The sequence below is a fragment of the Sus scrofa genome, chromosome 3 (assembly GCF_000003025.6).
Source record: "Sus scrofa isolate TJ Tabasco breed Duroc chromosome 3, Sscrofa11.1, whole genome shotgun sequence".
Lineage (NCBI taxonomy): Eukaryota > Metazoa > Chordata > Mammalia > Artiodactyla > Suidae > Sus > Sus scrofa.
This window is the reverse complement of record NC_010445.4, coordinates 80,362,428-80,381,520: the sequence shown is the minus strand read 5'-3', so window position 1 is coordinate 80,381,520 and position 19,093 is coordinate 80,362,428. Positions and strand designations below refer to the sequence as shown.

General features: G+C 40.5%; 1 protein-coding gene across 15 annotated transcripts in view; it reads right to left on the bottom strand.

The window, feature by feature from the left end:
• Positions 1-19,093, bottom strand: part of USP34 (ubiquitin specific peptidase 34) — a 258,619-nt gene that overhangs the window by 207,994 nt on the left and 31,532 nt on the right. For all 15 annotated transcript variants that reach the window (XR_002342703.1, XR_002342702.1, XM_021087489.1 and 12 more), the window contains 2 exons: positions 10,198-10,285; positions 1,432-1,852 (listed from right to left, as the gene is read on the bottom strand). Coding sequence is in view for 12 of the 15 variants with exons in the window: in XM_021087489.1 (XP_020943148.1) it covers positions 1,432-1,852; positions 10,198-10,285 (509 nt within the window). In the remaining 3 variants the exon portion in view is untranslated. The remainder of the gene's footprint in view (positions 1-1,431; positions 1,853-10,197; positions 10,286-19,093) is intronic.

The following is a 19,093-nucleotide window of genomic DNA, read 5'->3' as shown; positions in this document are numbered from 1 at the left end:
CACAGCAGCACAGCAGCAACCTGAGCCACTTGCTGTGGGTACAGCCATAAAGAAACAAAGAAAATAAAATGAAACTTTACCTCTCCTCTCACCTAGAGATGGAGTCTACTTGACACCCCTTTGATGTGAAATGCCCTTGTGAACTGCTTCATCCAACTTGATGTGGCAAAGTGGATACTGTGTCATTTCAGTGCTCTATCTTATAAGCGACCCTATAGCTTCCACTTTTGCTGGATCGATGCTAAGACTACCATGCAAGGGAGTCAGTCTACCGTAGTGGAAAACACCAGGTCATGCAGAGAAAAATTCAAGGAGCCCTATACAATAGCCATCACTATCAGAAATGTGAGTGAGGCCATTTTCGACTTTCAAACCTGTTCAACTCTCAAGGTAAACCTAACTGCCTAAGTGAGGCCACACAAAAAAAGGAATTGCCCAGTCAATCCACAGAATCATGAGAAATAAATCACTGTTGTTTTAAGCCATTATTATAATACATTATCACATAACTATTTCAACTCCTGCTATGTGTAGAAAGAAATGCCATTATCTAAATTAACCCAAGACAGGTTACCAATATGTTTCAAAGGCTTGTAAAAATATCACTGGTGGAAGAGGGAGGGAGGGAGGAAAAAAAAAAAAAAATCACTACTGGAATGGGTCAAATATCTTCATTTACAAAAGAAAATACTATTGTTATTAAAAAGCAGTAATTACAGGAGTTTCAGTAGCGGCTCAGTGGTTAACGAATCCAACTAGCAACCATGAGGTTGCGGGTTCAATCCCTGGCCTTGCTCAGTGCGTTGAGGATCCGGTGTTGCTGTGAGCTATGGTGTAGGTTGCAGACACGGCTCAGATCCCCGAGTTGCTGTGGCTCTGGCGAAGGCCGGTGGCTACAGCTCAGATTGGACCCCTAGCCTGGGAACCTCCATATGCTGCGGGAGAGGCCCAAGAAATGGCAAAAAAAAAAAAAAAAAAAAAAAAAGCAGTAATTACAGATAATTTGTTTAGCATTTATTACTACAACATATCAGATAATTTGTTCAGCATTTTTTTCTCTACAAACAGAATTCCAAATTCTGTTAACCTATGTTTCTGAGAATGAAACAAAATTCTATATGCTTTTTCCTCACATATTTGAAAGAGTCACAGTAAGTAGAGCACAGATCTACATCAAAATGTTATCAACTGACGGTTTAGTTTTTCTGAGTTCAATTTATAAATCTTTCCTTGATAGAACCATGATGAGCAAATGTTCAATACACGTTGCTAAAGAAATAGTCTGGAGAAATCAGGAATAATTTTTAACAAGTGATTTTTATAATTTTCCCATCATTAATGACTATCTTCATATCTGTTCCTAAGTGAGAAATTACCAACATAATAATGACTTGGTAGTACTTAAATTTTACAATACCTATTTTTACATACCTCTATAGTAGGATGAGTATTATGCTTGTAAGCAGTATATAAGGGAAACTGAATTTGAAAAATTTTTGCCACACAAAGTAAGAGTTTTTCTTTCTCATCTGTACTCCATAAACTAAAAGGATCAGAGCCCTTTGAAGATTCCTCCTCAGTCAGATTACAAATTTTTGTAGAGTTTGATTTTTTTTCTACTGATTTTTGTCTTTCTGTACTTCCTTCATTACACTCTCTTTCTATGTTCAGTTGTTCTTCTGCTTGATTACTCTCATCTTGCCACGTGGAATCTATGTTAATAGTAGTACAATGTTTACAAAGCTGGTCCCGGAGCACTTGAACTTGGGCAATCACTAAGTTAATAAGTGCACACACTACTTGGTTAAAAATCTCCAGATGCTTATATTCTTTGAAGCAGCATAGACATTGCCTGTAACAGAAAAAAAAAAATTTTCAATAATCAATACTTCCTCAAGAGGCAACAATTATATCATTTTTTTCTTTCCTTGGGCCATGCTTTTGGCATGTGGAAGTTCCTGTACCAGGGACTGAACCCATGCCACAGCAGCTTCCCAAGCCCCACATGAACGCCAGGTCCTTAACCCACTGGACCATGAGAGAACTCCTAATTATATCTTTTTAATAAATAATATTTAAAAAGTAAATACCAAAATATTTTATGAATAATTTTTATTTCCTCCTTTCTGACAGAGGAGCACAAGAACTTTAAAAACATAGTATCACACCAAAAACTAGTACTTGTAAAAAGTCACCATATTAGGTTGACAGCTATCATCTTCGGTTTTATTTATGCATTTATCTGTCCCTCTACACAAAGCACTATTTAAGAACAAGAATTGTGACTATATCTTTGCTTCTGTAAGTACTAAGACTCAATACATGTTTAGTGAATATAAGGAAACTGACTCAAAATACCTTAATAGTAAACCTAACTGATTTTACATAAGGGATTTTGTCAACTAATAAAAAAGCTACATTTTAAAATTAATAATTTGGAGTTTCCATTGTGGCTCAGCAGTGAAGAACCCAACTAGTATCCATGAGGGATTCGGGTTCAGGCTCAGTTCTAGCATTGCTGTGGCTGTGGGGTAGGCCAGCAGCTGAAGCTCCAATTCAACCCCTAGCCCGGGAACTTCCATATGCCACAGGCACAACCCTAAAAAGAAAAAAATTAAAATTAGTAATTTTATTTATTAATAATTAATAATAATTTGCTTGAATGCTACTTAGGAGAGATATCCACGCCTTATCTGGCATATACCAAAAGTCTTTAGGAACAAGACACACACACTATACACACACCACACACACACACACACACACACACACACAGTTTCACTTCAGATCCAGCAGAAAATGAAAATAAAACAAGTAAGAATCAGTAATTGTTACATGAAAATCCAGTTCTCTTAGACATGTTGTTAGTAGCACAATGCCTGGCATATTGTGGATAATCAAAGAGGTCTGGTGAATCAATTAAGTAAATGATATCAAAGTACCCAATTTTACTGTATCCAATGACAGAAAACAGTTAAAAACTATCGCTTACAATTTGCACCTAGTCATATTACCAAAACAAATCAGAACATCCATATTGTACCAAACAGATCACCGAATTCCTTTATGTCCATGTAAGAATAACTTCATTTCTCCAAGTGTGCAGATTTGGGTATGGCCACAATTCTTTAATACTCTTCCCTTTATAAAGGTGAAGCCCAATTTTCCTCCCCTTAAGTGTGGACTGGCCTTAATGACTGGCTTCTAATGAATGGAATGTAGCAGAAATGACAGTGTGACATCTGAACCTAGGTCATAAAAGACATCACCACTTCTACCTTGCTCTTTTTTGGAGCATTCACTCAAGGAGAAGCCAGTTATCATGTAAGCCACCCAAGGAGACCCGGGCCAAGTTCACATGAGAAAAAAACTCCCACAAACAACCAGCGCCAACTTACCAATTGTGGAAGTGAACAGGGAAGCAGATCCTCCAGGCTCACTTAAGGTCATGCAAAGAAAACTATAACCTAGCCAAATCTTGACTAAAATCTTTTTCAGAAATCCAAATCAGGAGTTCCCGTAGTGGCGGCGCGGCAGAAACAAATCCAATTTGGAACCATGACGTTGTGGGTTCGATCCCTAGCCTCGCTCAGTGGGTAAGGATCTGGCATTGCCATGAGCTGTGGCGTAGGTCACAGAAGCGGCTCAGATCTGATGTGGCTGAGGCTGCGGTGGGGAGTAGGCATGTGGCTACAGCTTATATTCAACCCTCAGCCTGGGAACCTCCATATGCCACGGGACGACCCTAAAAAGCAAAAAAAAAAAAAAAAATCCAAACCAAAACCAACCAGCTAAACCACTCCCAATACAATAAATAATAAATGTTTATAACTGAGATAATAAATGTATCTCTGAGGAAAATAAATGTTAATTTTTGTTTTAAAACACTACTCTTGGAGTACTTTGTTACAAAGAAAATACGTAAATGATACATCAGAACTCTTCTCAGTGGCAAAATGAAGGTGATTTTAACTCTAAGGTTTTCTCCAGTTTTAAAATTCTGTGATCACAATTTCTACAAGAAAAATAAACCCATTATTCAACATTTATCTAATGAACAGCTTCTTATTTTAGGTTTAGGAAAAAACCAAGTTCAAAATAAAGAATCAGACATGACTCTCTCTTTAGTGAAAATGAATCTGAGTTTCCAAGGAGTTTCCAAGGAGAGTTTCAAGGAGAGTTGAGAAGATAAGTGAACATACACACCGCTTTAAAATCATTACATATTATATAAATTATACACTTTATTGTATATTCAATTCTGAGAAGTCTAGGTATTTGAATTCTCAATATAGCATTTCTCTCTATATCCTATATCCATACCCCACAATCCAAGAAGGGGAAAGTGTTTGGTCTTTTTTTAAATAAAAACATCACTTTCATGGAGTTCCTTGTTGTGACACAGCAGAAAAGAATCCAACTAGTGTCCATGAGGATGCAGGTTCAATCCTTGGCCTCACTCAGTGGGTCAGGGATCTGGCATTGCCATGTAGGGCCCAGACATAGCTTGGATCCTTTGTTGCTATGGTGTAGGCCGGCAGATGTAGTTCCAATATGACCCCTAACCTGGGAGCTTCCATATGTGGCAGGTATGGCCCAAAAAGAAAAAAAAAAAAAAAAAAGAAAGAAAGAAAAAGAAAAAGGAGGGGAGTTCCCACTGCAGAAAATGGGCTCAGCAGCGTCTTAGGAACACTGTGAGGGGATTCAATCCCCAGCCTGGTACTGTGGGTTAAGGATCCAGCACTACCAAAGCTGTGGATTAGGTCGCCACTGCAGCTAGGATCTGATCCCTGGCATGGGAACTCCGTATGCCACGGTGCAGCCAAAAAAGAAAAAAAGAGGGAAATAAGTGACACTGTGGAATAAATAAACTTGGAAGTGGGAGTTTCCGCTGTGGCTCAGCCGGTAACAAACCCACTGGGATCCATGGGGAATTGTGTTGGATCCCTGGCCTCACTCTGGGTTAAGGATCTGGTACTACTCTGAGCTGCGGAGTAGGCCACAGCCTTGGCTTGGATTCCAAGTTGTTTCAGCTTTGGTATAGGCCAGCAGCTGCATCTCCAATTTGACCCCTAGCTTGGGAAATTCCATATGCCGTGTTTTCCACCCTAAAAAGACCAACAAAAATAAACAAACTAGAAAGGGACCACAGCAAAAGGGACCACAACAAAATGAAAGATTCCCTCTACAGAATACTGTAAAGCTCAGTACTAAAGAACTTCAGATACTTCTGAAAGCAGAAATAAAGCAGAGTGAAAAACAGGACTAGGAGTTCCAGTCGTGTGACTCAGTGGAAACAAATCTGACCAGGAGGCATAAGGAGGAAGGTTTGATCTCTGGCCTTGCTCAGGGGGTTAAGGATACAGTGTTGCCATGAGCTGTGGTGTAGGACACAGAAGCAGCTCAGATCTGCCATTGCTGTAGCTGTGATGTAGGCCAGCAGCTTCAGCTTGGCTTCAACCCCTAGCCTGGGAACCTCTATATGCCTCCAGGCAGCCCTAAAAAAAAAAAAAAAAAAAGAAAAAAGAACTAAATGAAAGGTACCTTTAAAACCTGCAGATACCGTTCCAACTTGACCCAAGGAAATCAAGTTCTCTTTGTACATAAAGTGAACGAGATAAACTCAGGAATACACAATAGTGAAGGAAGAGACACAACAAACTGAAAGCCAAAGAATTAAGTGAAATTATAACTGAATGGTTAAACTCCTCAAGTACCTTTTCCCTGCCCAACCACCAGACTAACAAATCTCAAAGTAAAAGACTTGGAAAATATTAGGAGTCTAATAGAAAAGCCCATTTATCCTATTATGAAGTCTGTTCACCATTTGACCATCATAAATGTGGTCAACATCTGAGATGCTACATTGACCCAGGCTTTCCAATTCATCTTTCAGTGGCCTTCTCCTAATCATGAAAGGATAGCTAAGGGTAATAAGACTTTCAAGAAAAAGCTGCATCACCAAAGGGAGATCATAAACAGTAAAAAGAAATTCAGAGGAAGTGGGTAAAATGCAGGAAGAAAGAAGGTTTTAATTAATTTTTAATCTTCAGAAACATGAAAGATACTGCATTACTGAAACAAGAACAGAATACTATTAAAAAATGCACTCCAGGAAGTTCCTGCTGTGGGCTCAGCAGGTTATGAACTCAACTAGTATCCATGAGGATGCAGGTTCAATCCCTGGTCTCACTCAGTGGGTTAAGGATCTGGCATTGCTGTGGCTTAGGTGTAGGCCAACAGCTGTAGCTCCGATTCAACACCTCACCTGGGAACTTTCATGTACCACATGTTCGACTCTAAAAAGCAAAAACAAACAAAAAAAAACCCTGCACTCCAATTACAAGACAGAATACTTTAACGAGTACAAATATGCATTACATGCATTCTGTGTATGTATCATTCACAATTTAAAAACCAATTAAAATTACAATTTGTAAAATTCAACAGAAGATCCAGAAGTAAAACTGGAAAAATCTCCTAGAAAGCTACCTAGACAAAGACAGATAATGGGGAGAAATAGACAAACAAGCCATCAATCAAGGAAGTATAAGAGTTCCAAAAAGACAGCAGAAAATACAGGAAATGAAATTATAAATTTTCTTAAAAATTTCAGAATTGTTCCTGTCATGGCTCAGTGGTTAATGAATCCAACTAGGAACCGTGAGGTTTCGGGTTCAATCCCTGGCCTCACTCACTGAGTTAAGGGTCTGGCGTTGCTGTCAGCTGTGGTGTAGGTCGCAGACGTGGCTTAGATCCCATGTTGCTGTGGCTGTGATGTGGGCCAGTGGCTACAGCTCCAATTAGACCCCTAGCCTGGGAACCTCCATATGCCGTGGGTGTGGCCCTCAAAAAAAAAAGAAAAAAAGAATTTCAGAACTGAAAACCCACCAAAACACATATCATCATTAAATTTTTGAAGCCAGGAGTTCCCATTGTGGCTCAGCAGAAATGAACCTGACTAGTATCCATGAGGACACAGGTTCGATCCCTGGCCCCACTCAGTGGGTTAAAGAATCCCGAGGGTTGCTATGAACTGTATGTAGATCACAGATACAGCTCAGGGATCTGGCGCTGGCTAGCAGATGTACCTCCAATTCAACCCCTAGCCTCCTGGTAATTTCCATATGCCACAGATATGGCTATTAAGAAGAAAAAACAAAATTCTGAAGCCATGGAGATAAAGATCCTCAAGGTTTTTAGGCAGAGTGAAAACAGTGATAAAGAAGGAGGAGTTCTCTCATGGCACAGCAGGTTAAGGATCGGGCATTGTCAGTATCCTGAACTCAGCCTGGGTCGCTCCTGTGGCACAGGTTAAATCCCTGTGCCAGGAACTTCCATGAATCACGGCACAGCCAAAAAAAAAAAAAGTTTAGGAATGAAAAGAGCTAATATGTCTCCAAAATGATAGTGGAAGCTAAAATACAACAACAACACTTACAAAATTCTGAGAGAAAATAATTTCCTATCCACAATTCCATATTCAGCAAAAATTAGCAATAAAAAGTAAGGTTAGAAGACACATTTTTTAGGCAATAAAGGTCTAAAAACCTTGTCTCCCATGTACTTCTTAGAAAAGATGTCGTTCTAACAAAATAAGAAGTAAACCGAAGTTCCCATCATGGCGCAGTGGTTAACGAATCCGACTAAGAACCATGAGGTTGCGGGTTCGGTCCCTGCCCTTGCTCAGTGGGTTGACGATCCGGCGTTGCCATGAGCTGTGGTATAGGTTGCAAACACGGCTCGGGTCCCGAGTTGCTGCGGCTCTGGTGTAGGCTGGCAACTACAGCTCCAATTCAACCCCTAGCCTGGGAACCTCCATATGCCGCGGGAGCAGCCCAAGAAATAGCAACAACAACAACGACAAAAAAAAAAAAAAAAAAAAAAAAGAAGAAGTAAACCAATCAACACGGCATGGAATCCAGGAAACTAGAGATACAGTGCAACAGAAAAGCAAAAGTTATTTTCAGGGATGATTTGAGGATAACTGTTTCAGTAGTCCTAGTGAGAAATCAATACAGATTAGAGTAAGAAGATAAAGGCCAAAGGTGATGGGAGGAAAGGAGGGAAATAAGATTACTTTTTTTATTATAGGCCTCATTTTTTAACCATTTTATTTTTTAACTCTATACATATTCCTTGTATTTGTACACCAATATCATATAGACACTTCCACTATATGAGCTTATCCTATTTTCTTCTCAGTCCTACCCCTATTATTTCTAGCCTGATAAGACTATTACCCAAGCAGAGTTATGTGCTGCCCATCTGAGTGGAGTACACTTACATTTAAGAACATACAATGGCGGGAAAAAAAAAAAAAAAAGAAAATGCAATGAAAAAAATTTCTAGGAGTTCCCGTCGTGGCACAGTGGTTAACGAATCCGACTAGGAACCATGAGGTTGCGGGTTCGATCCCTGCCCTTGCTCAGTGGGTTAACAATCCGGCGTTGCTGTGAGCTGTGGTGCAGGTTGCAGACGCGGCTCGGATCCCGAGTTGCTGTGGCTCTGGCGTAGGCTGGTGGCTACAGCTCCGATTCAACCCCTAGCCTGGGAACCTCCATTTGCCGCGGGAGTGGCCCAAAGAAATAGCAACAACAACAAAAAAAAGACCAAAAAAAAAAAAAATTTCTAAATGACTAGCATAAAATATGTAGCAGCAACTAATATAGTAAGAATACTAACTACACATTCACAAGAAACCTATGATGTCAAGATTAAGTTATTTTAGGAGTTCCCTGGTGACCTAAAACAGGTTAAGGCTCTGCACTGCCACTGCTATGGCTCAGGTCACAGCTATAGCACAGGTTCAATCCCTGGCCCAGGAATTTCCTGCACACTGAAGCCACAGCCAAGAAATTTTTTTTTAAACAAAAAATAAATTATTGGATTTCATAATTCTATCTAACAACAAGTAGTCCAATAGAAACAACATTTTCCCTGGCCTGGCAACTGCTGAACACATGAAAGGACTACTAATCCACAGTATCCAACCTTAACAAAGTTATTTTATTTAAAAGCTAACTTTTTTGGAGTTCCCATCGTGGTTCAGTGGTTAACGAATCCATCTAAGAACCATGAGGTTGCAGGTTCGATCCCTAGCCTCCCTCAGTGGGTTAAGGATCCGGTGTTGCTGTGAGCTGTGGTGTAGGTCGTAGATGTGGCTCGGATCCATGTTGCTGTGGCTGTGGAGTAGGCCGGCAGTTGTAGCTCTGATTAGACCCCTAGCCTGGGAAGCTTCATATGCCCCAAGTATGGACCTAAAAAGCAAAAAAAAAAAAAATCAATATCCCAATGGTCAAATTTCTTTCTTTTTTTTTTTCTTTTGGTCTTTTTGCCTGTTCTAGGGCTGCTTCCCTCGGCATATGGAGGTTCCCAGGCTAGGGGTTGAATCGGAGCTGTAGCCGAGGGCCTACACCACAGCCACAGCAACACCAGATCTGAGCCGAGTCTGCAACCTACACCACAGCTCAAGGCAAAGCCAGATCCTTACCCCACTGAGAGAGGCCAGGGATCGAACCTGCAACCTCATGGTTCTCACATGGATTCATTAACCACTGAGCCATGACAGGAACTCCAATGGTCAAATTTCTTAATGCCAAAATAAAAAGTAGAGCATTAAAGAAAATACACATTGATCTATTCAAAAGCAACAGTGTCTAAAACTGTTCTAAAAAATAAAGTTCATTAAAACAATGAAAATAAGCAATAGCCTCGAACATTTATTAACTACAAATGACAGGTACGAAAGGTACACTTTTTAGCCTGGAAATACAAAGATCTAACAGAACCTCCCCTCAGCCAGCAGCCAGAATTCTTTTAGGAGAGAAATCTTGAAATAACATAAAGTAGACAGGTAACATAAAACAAAGAACCTTTAATTAAGCCTACTAAGGCATCTGCAAGAAATAAACCTGAATCTGTTTTGTGATAAGCTTTAAACAAGTAAAAAAAAAAAATCTAGCAACAATTCCACTAAAGATTATGCCTTAAGCTATCAATGCCTTCATCATATATGACATTTCTCTCATACCCATATATGCTCTTTTCCAAATTCATTCTTCAATTTATTCTAATTATTCTGTCACTTCATGACAAATGTACACAAACTAACACCCTAAAAGGAAAATTAGGTGACAATGTATATTTAAAATTCAACTCACAAATTTAGTGTTCGAAATAGCTAAAGATGCATACCTCTGTGTCCAGGAATTGATATAAGCAAATATTTTGAGAGTATGTTCCTTTCTGAGCTGTAGTCCATCACCACCTTCTATATCTGATACTGAAAAAAATTAGAAAAGTAACTTTTAATTTATGAATAAATAATGCTAAGCCAATATTAAAGCCAATACTTTAAAAAAGCTTAATTTACAAATACAAATATTTCGGTAACTTTTTTTTTTTACTTTCACCAAAGAAAATAAATTTGGTTTATTTAATTAATGACTCATTTGAGGCTAATACTGTCCCACAAAATCTCAGAAAGTCTCAGGAATTGGAAACACTGAGTACCTCTGAAATTACGAACAAAAGTGGGGCTAAGAAATATTAAAGTCTCATTAAGAAGCAGTCAGACACTCCCCCAATTCCCCCAGCCCTGCTCCCAACCCCCACTATCTCCAAAAGCCTATCTTTCCTCACTGGAGATGCTGAACCAGAGAGAGCAGAGTTTTGAAAAATCAGGTAACTGAAAGCAAGGAGGATCATACTGAAAACATTTCATCTCCCTGTACAGGCATTTCCCACTATGTCAGGTAAGCATTACTGAGAAGGCTCATGTGATATAAAATCTTACAATAAAGAAAACAAGGCGCAGTGGAAACAAATCTGACTAGGAACTATGAGTTTATGGGTTCAATCCCTGACATCGCTCAGTGCGTTAAGGCTCTGGCGTTGCCATGAGCTGTGGTGTAGATCACAGACATAGCTTGGATCTGATGTTGCTGTGGCTGTGGCGCAAGCTGGCAGCTGTAGCTTCTGGGAACCTCCATTTGCCTTGGGTACGGCCCTAAAAAACAAGAAAAAAACAAAACAAGACTAACAATAAAACTTTAGAAGCAGACTACTCAAAATCTATCAATTTACTAACCAGAACACTAACAAAAGTCTGATTTAAACTTTAAAAAAACAGTACACAGTTAAATCTCTGTTGGCATTTGCACTAACCAGTATCAGTCAACCTTCTCCAACTTTAAACCTAGAGGTTCATGCTTCATCTTTTGATATGAAGGTACCAGAGGGTATTCAATTCTAATAAAGATCATTTCCAAAAAATTAAAGATCAAATATTACCAATCTCATGAATTCATCATCTTAATGACTCTGCACTTACTTTCTTCACACAACTCTACAAGTAGAAAACATAGGGGTCCTGAAGACAGTAAACCAATCACCGCAGGCACAAGAAGGCATTTCTGAGGAGTATCAGCTTTGATACTATTTTTTCACATACTATTAGGGTCTTCCCTTTAATTACATGAAAATTTGCGGAGTTCCCATCATGGCCCAGCGGCTGACAAATCCGACTAGGAACCATGAGGTTTCAGGTTCGATCCCTGGCCTTGCTCAGTGGGTTAAGGATCTGGCGTTGCCGTGAGCTGCGGTGTAGGTTGCAGACGCAGCTCAGATCCAGTGTTGCTGCTGCTATGCTGAAGGCCAATGGCTACAGCTCCGATTAGACCCCTAGCCATGAAAGTTTGCATGAATCACTGTAGAATATTAATGTGATAAGGGAAAATTCCATATGAATCAATAAAATGTTCCATCATACTAATATCACTGTATATGCAAGTTTTCACCTTAAAAACTTTTTAAATTTTCACTGAAAAAACAAAACAAAAAACCTTGTTCTAGTTCAGATTAATATACTCAATGTTTGGACTTAGGGTACTCTTCCCCACTCACTTCCAGAAATTACTTAAGTCCAAGTAGGAGGTTGGATGATTCCTCTCTGGTAATACTGACTAGACTAAGAGGGGTATTAGAAAAAGGAAAAAAAAAAAAATTCTCTTGGTCAGAAAGAGAAGGAAAAATTATAGGGCAAAAAATATATGCCAAACAAATTAGTAAAAAAGTAATAGCACCTGAGGCCCTGAAAACCAAAGACACTAATACCCATCAGGGAGAAGATCCTAACAACAAAAACACCTAGCAACTGTGACAGAATAAGATGTGGTGGGGGGGATGAGTTAAGAGTACTACTAAAAGCAAGCTCTTGGTGTGTATGATTTCACCAAGATAAGACCACAATATACAATGACAGTTTCCTTCCCCACCTGAAAACACAAAGGAAGAAAGTGAATCCAAGGATCATACCCTTCTCTAACACCAAACACAAATGGCACACATTCTGGAAAAAGCGTACATGTAATGAGAAACACCTATCCTCCACCTGAGGCCCACCTGGCAACCTCACTAACCTACCCCATAACCAGAAAGGGAAAGAAAGGATATCTTCTCAAAGTTAAATAAACTAAAGTCTTCTCCAGATAGACAGCAAACACCATACTCAACAATTTAACATAAAATGGGAAAAAGAATCTTTTCAGCAATTATTGCTGGGAAGCCTGGATAACTGCATGCAACTCAATGAAACTAGAACACACCCTCACACACCATGCACCAAAATAAACTCAAAATGGCTTAAAGATTTAAATATAAGACAAGACACCATCAAATTCCTGGAAGAGAATATAGGCAAAACATTCTCTGACATCAACCTTACAAATGTTTTCTCAAGTCAGTCTTCCAAAACAACAGAAATAAAAGCAAAAATAAACCAATGGGACCTAATCAAACTGACAAGCTTTTGCACAGCAAAGGAAACCAAAAAGAAAACAAAAAGACAACTTACAGAATGGGAGAAAATAGTTTTGAATGATGCAACTGACAAGGGCTTATCTCTAAAACATACAAGCAATTTATACAACTCAACAGCAAAAAAAGCCAAGAACACAATTGAAAAATGGGCAAAAGACATGAATAGACATTTCTCCAAAGAAGATACACAGATGGCCAATAAACAAATGAAAAAATGCTCAACATCCCTGATTATTAGAGAAATGCAAATCAAAACTACCATGAGGAGTTCCCGTCGTGGCGCAGTGGTTAATGAATCCGACTGGGAACCATGATGTTGCGGGTTCGGTCCCTGCCCTTGCTCAGTGGGTTAAGGATCTGGCATTGCCAAGAGCTATGGTGTAGGTTGCAGATGTGGCTCAGATCCCGCGTTGCTGTGGCTCTGGTGTAGGCCCGTGGCTACAGCTCCGATTCGACCCCTAGCCTGGGAACCTCTATATGCCATGGGAGTAGCCCAAGAAATGGCAAAAAGACAAAAAAACAAACAAACAAACAAACAAAAACTACCGTGAAATATCACCTCACACCAGAGAGAATGGCCATCATTAACAAGTCCACAAATAACAAATGCCAGAGGGAGTGAGGAGAAAAGGGAACCCTCCTGCACTGTTGGGGGGAATGTAAGCTGGTACAACCACTATGGAAAACAGTATGGAGGTACCTTAGAAAACTATACATAGAACTACCATATGAGCCAGCAACCCTACTCTTGGACATATATCCAGACAAAACTTTCCTTGAAAAAGACACACGCACCCGCATGTTCGCTGCAGCACTATTCACAATAGCCAAGACATGGAAACAACCCAAACGTCCATGACACATGATTGGATTAGGAAGATGTGGTATATATACACAATGGAATACTACTCAGCCATAAAGAACAAAATAATGCCATTTGCAGCAACATGGATGGAACTCGAGACTCTCATACTGAGTCAGTCAGAAAGAGAAAGACAAATACCATATGATACCATTTATATGTGGAATCTAACATATGGCACAAATGAACCTTTCCACAGAAAAGAAACTCATGGACTTGGAGAATAGACTTGTCGTTGCTGAGGGGGAGGGGAAGGGAGTGGGGTGGATTGGGAACTTGGGGTTAATAGATGAAAACCATTGGTTTTTTTTTTTTTTTCTTTTTGTCTTTTTTGTCTTTCTAGGGCTGCACCCATGGCATATGGAGGTTCCCAGGCTAGGGGTTCAATCACAGCTGTAGCCAACAGCCTACACCAGAGCCACACCAACTCTGGATCTGAGCCGCATCTGTGACCTACTCCACAGCTGGCAATGCAGGATCTCCAACCCACTAAGCGAGGCCAGGGATGGAACCCGCAACTGCATGGTTCCTAGTCGGGATTCATTAGCCACTGAGCCACGACACAAACTCCGAAAACTATCGCTTTTGGAATGGATTAGCAGTAAGATCCTGCTGGCAACTATGTCTAGTCACTTACGATGGAGAAAGATAATGTGAGAAAAAAGAATGTATAAGAGTTCTCCTCGGGGAGTTCCCGTCGTGGCACAGTGGTTAACGAATCCGACTAGGAACCATGAGGTTGTGGGTTCGGTCCCTGCCCTTGCTCAGTGGGTTAACGATGCGGCGTTGCCGTGAGCTGTGGTGTAGGTTGCAGATGCGGCTCGGATCCCGCGTTGCTGTGGCTCTGGCGTAGGCTGGTGGCTACAGCTCCGATTCAACCCCTAGCCTGGAAACCTCCATATGCCGCGGGAGCGGCCCAAGAAATAGCAACAACAACAACAAAAAAAAGACAAAAGACAAAAAAAAAAAAGAGTTCTCCTCGTGGTGCAGCGGAAACAAATCCGACTAACCAACCATGAGGTTGTGGGTTTGATCCCTGGCCTTGCTCAGTGGGTTAAGGATCTGGTGTTGCCGTGAGCTATGGTGTAGGTTGCAGATGTGGCTCGGATCCCGCATTGCTGTGGCTCTGGCGTAGGCCGGCAGCTATGGCTCCAATTCAGTTCGACCCCTAGCCTGGGAACCTCCATATGCAGTGGGAGCGGCCCAAGAAACGGCAAAAAGACAAAAAAAAAAAAAAAGAATGTATACATGTATGTGTAACTGTACCATGCTGTATGGTAGAAAAAAAATTGTATTGGGGAAATAACAATAAAAAATTTTAAAATAAATAAACAATTCAAGACTGAAGCTTCTCCTCTATCATCAGGAACAACACAAAGTAGCTGCTTTCACAACTTCTTTTCAATGCAGTACCAGAAGTTCTAGTCAGATTAATTAGGCAAAAGAAAAAACTGGAAAAGTAAAATTACTTCTGTTCATGGGTAACATGTAGAAAACTCTAGAGTCTACATACACACACATATAGATACAAAACAGTAGAATAAATGAATTCAGTAAAGTGACATGTCACAGGGTCAACACATAAAAATCTACTGCAGTTCTATCCACTCACAATAAAAAATATGACAAGGAAATACAGAACATAATTCCAGTTATAACAGAATCAAGAAGAATAGAAAACTTAGGAATGAACTAAACCCGGGAGGCGAAAGATTTGTAAACTGACAACTATAAAAAGCTGCTGCAAGAAACTAGACACAAATAAACAGAAAGAAATCTTATATGCATGGAGCATTTAACATTATTAAATGTCAACAATGTCCAAAGTGATATATAGTGTCAATACATCCCCTACGAAAATCCCAATGTCTTTGGCAGGAATAGAAAATTCTACCCTTAAACTCAGATGTTATTTCAAGGGACCAACCCCCACCTCCCAAAAACACTTGAAAAACTAGAACAAAGTTGCAAGACTCACAATTCATGACCCCAAAACAAAGCACATAAAAACTACAATGAGCTATCACTTCACACCCACTAAGATGACTACTATTTTTTTAAAAACTTCATTAAATAACAAGTATAGGAGGATGTGTAGAAACTGGAACCCATGCACACTGTTGGTATGAATATTAAATAGTGCAACTGCTATGGAAAAGAATACAGCAGGTCCTCAGAAACTTGCAATAAGAATTACCGTATGGGGAGTTCCCGTCGTGGCGCAGTGGTTAACGAATCCGACTAGGGACCATGAGGTTGCAGGTTCGGTCCCTGCCCTTGCTCAGTGGGTTAACGATCCGGCGTTGCTGTGAGCTGTGGTATAGGTTGCAGACGCGGCTCGGATCCCGCGTTGCTGTGGCTCTGGCGTAGGCCGGTGGCTACAGCTCCGATTTAACTCCTAGCCTGGGAATCTCCATATGCCGCGGGAGCGGCCCAAGAAATAGCAAAAAGACAAAAAAAAAAAAAAAAAAGAAAAAGAATTACCGTATGGGAGTTCCCGTCGTGGCGCAGTGGTTAACGAATCTGACTAGGAACCATGAGGTCGCGGGTTCGGTCCCTGCCCTTGCTCAGTGGGTTAAGGATCTGGCATTGCCGTGAGCTGTGGTGTAGGTTGCAGATGCGGCTCGGATCCCGCGTTGCTGTGGCTCTGGCGTAGGCCGGAGGCTACAGTTCCGATTCGACCCCTAGCCTGGGAACCTCCATATGCCACGGGAGTGGCCCAAAGAAATAGCAAAAAAAAAAAAGACAAAAAAAAAAAAAAAGAATTACCGTATGATTCAGCAATTCTACTTTTATGTATACCTATGAAAAGAACCAAAAACAGGATCTCAAAGAGTTATTTGTACACCTATGTTCATAACAGCATTATTCACAACAGGCAAGAGACAGAAGTAGCTCTACAGAGAGAGATACAAATGCAGATATGTATATGTGTAATTGAATAGCTTTGTTGGATACTATAAATTAACACAACATTGTAAATCAACTATATTTCAATTTAAAACAAATGGTTAAGATGAGAAAATTCATGTTGTTTTACTACAATTTTTTTTAAAATTTAATTAATAAAAAAGGAGATAGGGAAGCCCAGACTGCAATTTTTAAAAAGCCACTGATTGGAGAGTTCTCCAGCGGCACAGCAGGTTAAGGACCTGGCATTGTCACTGCTGTGACACTTTCATCACTGGCCTGGGAACTTCCACATGCTACAGGTGTGGCCAGAAAAGAAGAAGCCACCACTGATCTTTACAAGTCATCCAAGATCCATTAAAATCCACAATATAATAAATTAAAAAAGGAAGGAAAGAAGGAAGGCAATCTCAAGAAATCCTTCCACCTTTCCTTCAGAAGAGAACTATATTCCAACTCTTAAGGGTCAACCACCTAAGCAGGCAAGAGGACAAGGTGGGGTAACTGTCACACATATTTAGAGAACAACAAAAATAGCCCAATGAAGAGATCAAAGTAGAACTGGGAACATAAAGGCTGGGTAATACCGAAGAGTAACAGAGATACCATCCCCCCAAACCAAGAAAAGGAACTTCAGTAACTGAAAGAAATGTACCCATCTGATACAATGCATGAGGTAGAAGGGTGGAAAGAGGGTGGAAAGTAAATGACATTCACCAATTAGATTTTAAAAAGGAAAGAAAGAAAGAAAGAAAATGCTCATAAAAACTTCAAGATCAGAAACGGCTAATATGATGGCAAGTACAGCCTCAAGAGAAAACAGAAGAGTACAAAGCATAACCCAGAAGTCTAGTAGATATGACCCAGATCTTGACCCAAGCAAAGGATAAGTATTCTCCTATACAATCTCACAACTCATCAGATGAAAAAACTCATGACTGCTAATCATGCCAAAGGTGCTAAATACAACCTCACGTAACTTGTTAGGAGCCAGTAAGAAAGGTACCATCAAGCAAAGTCTCAAAAACACACCAACTGTGGAGTTCCCGTAGTGGGGCAGCAGAAACCGGATCCGACTAGGAACCATGAGGTTGTGGGTTCAATCCCTGGCCTCACTCAGTGGTTAAGGATCCGGCGTTGCTGTGAGCTGTGGTGTAGGTCATGGACACAGCTTGGATCTGATGTTGCTGTGGCTGTGGTGCAGGCGGGAAGCTGTAGCTCTGATTGGACCCCTAGCCTGGGAACCTCAATATTCCTTGGCCCTAAAAAGCAGGAAAAAAAAAAAAACACACAAACTTTAAGAAATTGGGCCCTATCCAGAACCCTGTCCAGCAGTAAAGTTAGTCATTGAGACCAACCCAGGTGGTTAAAATGGCTAAAGTACAAACAGCTCCAGGAGATCAGTACTGGCCAGCAGTTGTTCCTTGGGTAAACAGAAATTACTAGACTAATGCTTGATCTTAAAACTTATTTCAGTTTTCATGTGGTGCAGCAGGCTAAGGATTCAGCACTGCCAAAGCTGTGGTCCAAGCCACAACAACTGCAGCATGGGTTCAAACCCTGGCCTAGGAACTTCCACATGCCACAGGTACAGCCAATAATAATAATAATACACATTCACTAATCTTTTGACACAGGGCCTTTTCTTAGGGTTTTGGTCCACTAATGGGAGCTCTGCATCTTATCTCTTCTTTCAAAAGAAACAGAAGCAGTGCATTGGCTGTCATTTCCATTCCAGCTTTCTATTACAATAGTTCGAACACTTATTCATTTTGCAAAGCAATTTTCTTTTTTTTTGCTTCAGGGCCGCACCTGAAGCACATGGAGGTTCCCAGGCTAGGGGTCCAATAGGGCTGTAGCTGCCAGCCTACGCTAGAGCCACAGCAACGCCAGAGCCTTAACCCACTGAGTGAGGCCAGGGATTGAACCTGCAACCTCATGGTTCCTAGTTGGATTCATTTCCGCTAAGCCACGATGGGAACTCCTGCAAGAGCAATTTAAATACAGAACACTTTATAGATTGTAAAATTTCCCAACCCAGGAAGTTCCCATTGTTGCTCAGTGGTTAGCGAACCCGACTAGCATCCGTGAAGACGTGGGCTCGATCCCTTGCCTTGCTCAGTGGGTTAAGGATCTGGCATTGCCGTGAGCTGTGGTGTAGGTCTCAGACATGGCTTGGATCCTGAGTTGCTGTGGCTGTGGTGTAAGCAGGTGGCTTCAACTTCAATTGGCCCCCTAGTTGGGAACCTCTGTAGGCCTCAGGTGTGGCCCTACAAAGACAAAAACAAAAAACAAAAAAACAAAAAACCCAACCTTTCAGTTTTAACCGTATGTAATTCAAGAAAACTTTTTATGTAACTCTTCATCATCAACTCTTTCCATCTTTTTTTTTTTTTTCTGAACCTAAAAAGCAAGATGTGGAAACAGTCTTGGAAAGGGTTAAAGAAAGTTTCCTAAAAGTAACAATTAAACTGAAAGACAGGAGTTAGAAAAAAGAGA